This window comes from Akebia trifoliata, chromosome 3, assembly GCF_017979445.1.
Source record: "Akebia trifoliata isolate Shusen 1 chromosome 3, ASM1797944v1, whole genome shotgun sequence".
NCBI lineage: Eukaryota > Viridiplantae > Streptophyta > Magnoliopsida > Ranunculales > Lardizabalaceae > Akebia > Akebia trifoliata.
The window spans coordinates 52,439,193-52,447,536 of NC_141377.1; the positions used below are offsets into that span (position 1 = coordinate 52,439,193).

At 34.3% G+C, this 8,344-nt stretch overlaps 1 protein-coding gene across 2 annotated transcripts; it reads right to left on the bottom strand.

The window, feature by feature from the left end:
* Positions 1-758: 758 nt before the first annotated feature.
* On the bottom strand, positions 759-7,333 carry LOC147407882 (potassium transporter 5-like). Of its 2 annotated transcripts, none has more exons than XM_086436654.1 (6): positions 6,440-7,333; positions 4,151-4,400; positions 3,173-3,484; positions 2,884-3,051; positions 2,545-2,769; positions 759-1,645 (listed from the first exon to the last, which is right to left on the bottom strand). In XM_086436654.1, exons 2-6 carry the CDS (start codon positions 4,362-4,364, stop codon positions 1,347-1,349), a joined length of 1,218 nt encoding a protein of 405 aa, XP_086292780.1. In that variant the 5' UTR covers positions 4,365-4,400; positions 6,440-7,333; the 3' UTR covers positions 759-1,346. The 2 variants fall into 2 exon arrangements, with proteins under 2 accessions (XP_086292780.1, XP_086292779.1); XM_086436653.1 differs by having other exon boundaries at positions 761-1,645; positions 2,545-2,802; positions 6,440-7,327.
* Positions 7,334-8,344: the final 1,011 nt, after the last annotated feature.

Consider the following 8,344-nt stretch of genomic DNA (forward strand, 5'->3'; position numbering starts at 1 on the left):
CCAAGAAACACGAGTGTCCATCAGTTCCAGTCCTCAAGCATTGATTGAGAAAAAAATATATTTTAAATCATATAATTTTTTTCCTTTCAAAAAATTAACATATTAACTTAGTTATAATTTCTTATATTAAAGATACAAATTAAGGTTTTTTTTTTTTTTTTTTTTCAATTCGTTTATTTTAATTAAAAATTGTATTTTTTTAGAAGATATGGCTCATTTTAAGCTCCGATCGAAAATTTATATGAAAAATCGAAGACATTTACATATCATGCATTAATTTTGATATAAGAGAATTACTTAAATCGTCTATAATAAAAAAAAAAAAAAAAAAAAATGATAGAATAAATCGATTTTCGACGGATACCCACTGGATAGAATCTAACAATTCAGGTTCCTATCGGTTCGATTCCATTTTAAACCCTCCTCTAGCTGGTTCCACTAAAAAGGGAATCAGAACAAGATTTTTTCGGTTCGAGTTCCAATTCAATTTAAAATAAATGAGCACCCATTGATGACACCCCTGCAGCTCAGGGTAGTTTTTTTTTTTTTATAAATAAAAATGCAACAGTTCACTGTGTGAAAATAAAAAAAGACTATAATAGAAGGTCGAAGACTGTCGAATTTTGTAAAATTCGACGGACCATCCTGTCAAGTTAGCCTGTCAAATTTTGTGATGTAGAATATCCCTTTAGACAGCTTTGAGCCGTCAAATTAAGGGTTGAATTCACTGCAGAAAACTGACAAATGCATCAAAAACAGTAACTATTTGCACCCCAACTTTTATGGATTACATCCCATTTCTTAAATTATTTACCACCTTAATTAAAGATTAAGACACACCTGAAAAAAAATATGGAGCTGCTACTTGCACCCCAACTTTTACTTATTACATCTCATTTCTTAAATTATTTACCACTACGTAATTGATTAAAACACACCATCAAACATTACAAAACTTCAACACTGATCTACAATCAAGTCATTACTCAACATTACAAAGCATTAGAGCTGTTCTAAACCTTATTGAATTTTACAGCTCGTAAGTCATTCCCACCTTCAATAGACGCTTACGAGGAATGGTAACACTTCCTCATGTTGCCTTATGCACCTCTCTAGCATAGTTTACCGTCACTCTCTTCCACAAACTAGATCCCTTGGAGGCAACCACCTCACTCTCAGCCATTAGATGTATAACACCACCATTTTTACATGCACTTTCAACTAATTGCACTTCTCTCTCTACGTCTTCTTCACTTCTTGACGTTGTCGGAGCACATTCTGTCAGTCTCTCACCTTCTAGTGGTCCAAACTTGATCAAATCTTCCCTTATACCCATACCTCACGACTCATTGAAAGATTGCTAATTGAGGCTCAACCCGTTGCAACAAGAACCTCTCCTTTGCTGGGACTTTGCGGTACACGTAGTGCCATGTGTACATAATTCCCACGATGATAAGGGCAAAGAGCAAGGGCATGTATCCACCATCAATAAACTTATAGAGGACTGAGCTCAAGAAGATTAGCTCAATTAGATAGATTGTTGCGACATAAGTGATAATCCAAAAAATACTGGTTTTCCATATCATGATCATCACAAGGATAACTAATGCCGATGTGAGTGTCATAACAGACACCACAGCAATTCCTACAAAAGAAAAAAAGAAAAAGAAAAGAGAGTGAGAGAGAGATTTTCTGTAAAACTGTAAACATGAAGAAAGAAAAAAAAAACTAATAAAATAGTAACAGAAGGGTCATGAAGCAGTAACACAAGATAAATAGAATGTCTGTACATGGTGGCTCTAAGGCATAGTTAACATTAGTTATATAATTTCAACATATTAAGATATAAAATTTAAATTCAATCAAATCCATTTTTGTTTTTGAGTACTACCTAATTTGGGCTTATTTTTAGTAAACAAGGACAAAAAAACTAATGCATGATATACTGTGTCCTAGCTAGTAAATCTGAATAAATATTTTGAGGATTAAATATTTAAATTAATGGAAAGCAGTTGTATAAATAGAAATTATAGGGGTCAGCAGTGAGGCCCAAACCATAAATTAGGGTGTAGCACAGAAACAATAGGTCCAATATTCACCTACAAATATAATAGTGCTATGGATATCAAGTTTCTTCTGAATTTGATAGTAGTCATTTTATGTTCTTATACATTATTACATTGCTCGTATGGCAAAATGTAACAGATACTGATGGCGAAGCAAGGACTTCTGCTCAAATTCTAGGTCCACCCATTTGGCACCATGATTAGAAATTGTAGGCCCGAAACTGAAACCATAACATTGATACCCCTAATTTGAATGTTACTCCATTTGAGCTCATAAACTTCTTTCCTCGAAATTTTTTAAGATCATCACAAATCAATATTGACTAATATTGTATTGTATTTTACTAGATAATCTTTACGCTCACTAGGTTCAGGTAAAAAAAACATACATAGTCCCTATACTAATATTAAATCACAACAAACATCAAGAAAGTTAAAGCTCAAAACTTCTAATGAAGTGGAATTTTAGGATACTAACCATAAGCATTGCCAAGCTGCAAGGTGTTCTTGAAACTGAGTGTTACCCCTATGCAAGCCACCATAAGTAGGTAGTTGATCTCGGGTACATAGACTTGACCCTTGCATTTGGTTGATGTGTGCACAATTTTCACCCGTGGGAAACATCCCAGCGCAAGAGCCTGTTGGACACTGGAGAAGGCCGAAGCTGAGATCATAGACTGACTAGCGATGATTGCAGCCAACACTGCCACCACAAACATTGGCAAATACATTGGGCCTACACCATAGGAACAAAATAAGAGCGTGATAAATTGGAATTTTTTCTTAATCTAGGCCAAGGTTGGACTGGTAATATTACCCGGAACTGACTTGTAGAAGGCATTGGCACCATCAAGATTGTGCTTACGGAGATAAGAAGCTTGGCCGGTATAAGCCAAGAGGGTGAAGGAGAAGACAAGGGTGCATGTGCTGAGTTGAATCGAGCGAACACTGAAGTGACCCAGATCCCCAAACAAGGCTTCTGAACCTGTTTTTATGGTGATCAAGGCAATGCTTTCTGTAAGAACTACATTATCATCAAAGAAATACAAACCCAAAAAAAAAAAAAAAAGGTTGCAAACCAAGATGAGTAGTTAACTTATCTATACCTGTCAAGCAAAGGACCATGCCCACTAGCGAAATTAAGGCATCCTTCTTGTTCCTCATGAAATAATGCAAGATGTACATGGGATTAATGGCCTTAATTACACTAGGATCATGTCTCACAAAGTTGTAGAAACCAATTATGCCAATGAAGAGAAACCAAATAGTGAGAATTGGAGAGAAGCAATAGCCTATTTTATCTGTACCAAACCCTTGAAGTTGGAACAAAATTATTAAAATCGCCACTGAAACCCACATGATAGTTGTTTCGGTGAGGGAGCTGGCAGCTTCCCTGATACCGCCTCCTGCAGATAATACTACATTGAAAAAAGACAATCTGAGTTGTGATGAAGATAAAATGGGCGCACTATTGCTATGGTGCATCTAATCACATATCTTCAATGACCTAGTCTTAAGCTTATATTAATTAGAATATTTAGTTAGGAAATATAAATAAATTAGATCGACTAAGAACATATTTTCCGTATTCTCATTGAGATAGGGGGTTGACCAACAATAAGCACAATCAGAAAGTTTTTATCATCCAACAATAAGTAAATTTATGGGATTAAGGGAAGTATTCAATTTAAATCAATTGTTGTTCATTCTTCAAAGATCATGTAATTGTGGGAGGATGGTAGATGATACTAATACATTTAGAGTTTTGCATGCAATGAGATGCACTATATCATTGCTATGATGCATTTGTCGCATATTTTTAAGATTTGGATGAACACGAATTCTTCCCAATTAGATAGACTGCATAAACCCAATAGGGCTAATGTAATCGTCCTCAACAACATCAAATCCTTATCCCAAGGATTTTTAGTTGCTAAACGAATTTCGTTCCACCATTTTACTATGTCCAGATAACCAAATCTTCTATTATTGAAAGAGTGTTCATATTCTCTAATATAGAATTTCAATTTGTGAAAAACATATCAAACTTTTCATTCAAAATATATCAAAAATCATGGGCTTACCTGATATGGATGGGGTGAGGATGTCACCTCCTATGACCATGGATGTGCCTAGCATGGTCATGAACAATAGAAGATACTTTGCAAATTGACTTTTCTCAAGCATTGACTTGACCGTAGAGGATCGATGTAGGCAGCGGTTGGGTGGATTCAATCGGTAATTTAATACATCTATGTCTTCGGGTTGGTCGTTGGATTTGAGACTAACCTTTAGCATAGCGACATATAGGAGAGTACAAAGCAAATGTCCCTCCTGCAAATAAGTTTAACAAAACTCACATAAATCAATAATAATGAATATTTCATTTTTAAGGCTGTTAATGAATCAGATCAAACCCGAAATCTAATCTGTTTGTGATCCCAATAACGATTGCACTTAATAACCTACAGCCCAGCCCATAGATCCACATAGGGTATAGATCTACATTAAGTTGTGATAACATGAAGCAGAAGCTATATAATTATAGACAGCTGCTATTGGAACTCCAACTTTTACTTATTACATCCCAAATTTTAAATTATTTATCATCCTCAATAAATAACTAAAAATTAAAATACAATCTTCTTATAATCTCAATCTTACAAAACACAAAACAACGTTGTAAAACTCTAAACCAAAAAAATAGAAATATGGCAAAAGAAACAAAAGATCTTCGTTGGCCTTGAAAACCGTCGAGCTAATGCTGGAAGAGCTCATACAAATTTTGCTGATAACATTCATATCATAATTGGGTATGACTGACCCAACCACAACAAGACTAAAACATAGCCAAGAAGTAAAATTTAAGCACAAAAGATGAATGATCGTCCATCTTTTTCTCACCAATATAAACAAAACAAAGTCATAAAGTAAGCTTGAAACTATCAACATATTAACATAAAATCCCTGAATTATGAAGTCAAACTTTCAATCTCATAAAATCAAGACACCTAAATTGGGCTACAAGAATTTAGCAGTTGACAATAAATCAACATCTTAGAATTATAATCCATTTCAATAGATCCTATTTCAGAAGTAAAGATCGTGATTGATTTAAACTAGCATAAACATTAACGGATAATAGGAAAATAGGTTCTAAACAGTAATGATAATTAAAGCTTCTGACATGGTCGTGCATCAAAATAAAAGAATATAAAGAATATAGAGGACCTTCACAAGATCCAATAGCCAAGTGTAATCTAATAACGAAGTGTGGTGCTGTCATGGAACATCGTTCATGTATTATTTACGTTTAATTTGATTTTTTATTTAGAGCTTGAGATAGTCGCACACAGCAATCTCCTCTTGCAGGGGAATACCACGTGCTTCTTTTAGCAACTCATTCAGAAATAAGCATACATGGATCAAGATTATTACCCGATTATTTGTGGTATCCCTCATTAAAGAGGGTTGTCACCTTAGCGAATCCAGATTAGGATCCAACATAGCACCTATTTAATGCCTCAGAACACTAATTAATTTGACTCCAAGGTAAATAGACTTATTGGCCCAAAATTCCACTACTCTTTCATCAACTCAGCCACAAATTTCTGGCTTTCCAAGGTGATCATTGAACGTTGGTCCTTGACCATCAGTACTTGACGCAGTCATGCACACAAACAGTGATTATCAACAATGATTGACAATCTCAGGTAAAAGATATGACTCAATCAAATATGATCGGACGATAGGAGTCTAGACGAAAACCCCAACATGAACTTGGCCAAACACAACTCAACACTTACAACAAGGATGTCAAAATATCAAATTTCCTCCAACTAGTACCTTTCTCAAACAACATACCTACTAAATATTTTTGACCATGCACGATGTAACTCAAGGGGGAAAAGCCAATGGATCCACTAATCACAAGGAAACTAAGATGCACAATATATTCATGAATATCACAGCCAACATGTTTCAATTCTCGATTATGGAAACTAAAATTATAAATAATATATCACGAAATTAAACTAGAATTTCATTTTTGTAAGTAGTCCAACGTGTGTTAGTTTAAAAATTAGAAGAAGTTAAGGCCCAAATTCAGGAAACAAAAAACATTAAAACACAATAAAAGGTTGAGGTAGAATTTTGATCCAACCCCAAGAACATAGTGGTTGAAGCAAAAACTAATAGAGATGATCATTAAAGATCAATTTAGCATTTTACAAATAAAACAAATGAATAGAATGAGTAAGAAATGAATAGTATGAACAGAGGAACAAACATGAACAGAGGAACAAATGAATAACATGATCATTAAAGTTCAATTTAACATTCTAGAGTGGTTTTTTAGAGAGAGATAGACTTACAGATGAGATTTGGAGTGGTTTGATCGGTGGCACTGATAAGTAAGCTTCAGTTCTTAGATTTTTCGACTTGAGCTCTGATTTCTTCTTTGATTTGAGCTCTGAGAGATTAAAAATCGATTGACTAAGTGAGTTATCGATCCGAAATGGGAACTTGAGGGACGTGAGTGAGATTGAGAGATCGTCTAGGGATTTTTGAGTTGTTGATTGAAATGGGAGCTTCAGTTCTAAGCGATTTTTTAGTTGTCGATTAAAATGGAAGAAACTTCTTCAAACTCAAAAATCGATAAAGAAGGCTGAGAAGGAAACTTCTTCGATTGAATGTGAGGTTTCGTTTCTTTCCAAAGGCGACATAAACGAAAATCTAACATATTTTCTTTGGACCGAAGAAGTTTGCAGTTCGATCTGCTGGTTTCGTTTTCATTGAGATGGATGAGAATGAAAATCAGTAAAGAAGGTGGAAGGTTTTTTTTTTATTTTTTTGGTTAAATTTTTTTCGGTGGTTCATTGGGCTTAACTGTCGAATTTTTTTATTGGGCGCAAATAATCGTGAGACTTGGGTGCGAAGTTTAATACACCGTAATAATAATTAATTTTAATTTTTTTGAGGTAGTGTTAATACTTAATAGGATATTTATAAGGTTAGTTTCGAAAGAGGTGGTGGGAGTGTGAATGGTGTGAGAGGTTAAAACAGGTATGGTTGTAGTTAGTTGGAGAAGGAGAAAATTGTGATGGAAGGAGTGTGAGTGGTGTGAGAGGTTAAGAGAGAGTTTGAGTGGTGTGAGTTGGAGTAAAAACGTGATCGAAGGAGTGTGGGTGGTGTGAGGAGAAAAATGTGATGGAAGGAGTGTGAGTGGTGTGAGAGGTTAAGAGAGTGTGAGTGTAGTTAGTTGGAGAAGGAGAAAAAAGTGATGGAAGGAGTGTGAGTGGTGTGAGAGGTTAAGATTAGGGTTAGGTTATGAAAGATTATTGAAAGACCTGGTATGACTTCTCCAATATTACTTTAAAAATATCAATGCACTAGTGAAACCATAAAACTTTCCTGATGAGTCAAGGAAGTTTTTCTATTTCTCTTTATAAAAGTAACTAAATTTTAATATTTATTTTGTATATAAATACATGATCTTGTGATTGAGAATTAATTTTATTAATTTAATATTTACAAATAATTTGGGGATGATGACCATGGAGGATTTTTTTTTTATAAATATTTATTAAAGAAGTCCCATGGTTATGAATATGGACTATAGAGGACACATTTTATTGAACATTGTCCTTCAAGGGACAATTTGAACAATTATTTTAATAAAATACTTGAAATACCCATTGCATCACCTTACACTTTGGAAAAACAATCTTCTGCAATTTGGTATCACCTTTCTCATTTTTTATGAAATGTCCCTCCACATTTAGTAATTGAGATGTCCCTAAGATATAAAACTAATGAGAATTTCCCTGACTTGGGTCTTCTCTTATAGATTAATAAAAAAAATTTAGAGATGACAACAGAAATACCTTGATTTTTTCCTTTTCAAATTCTTAGATGTATCGATGATGGTAGTGATTATGTTATTATCCTCATCATCACCCACCAGCATCATATCATTATCATTCATTGTCAATGTCATTATGATCATGATCATCTTCATCATCCACATCATCAGATACATAGGGACCATCATATCATAATCATTTATTGTCATTGTCAATGTCAATGTCATACTAATCATGGTCATTATCATCACCACCACTACCAGCACTATCCTCCACATCATCAACATGATCGTCATATCATATTCACTGTCATCATAATCATCAGAATTAGATTAGGATCATTATCATGATCACCACTTCTATCATTGTTGTCTTCATAATCATCATCCTCTTAAAGGGTTGAAGTAGATTAAG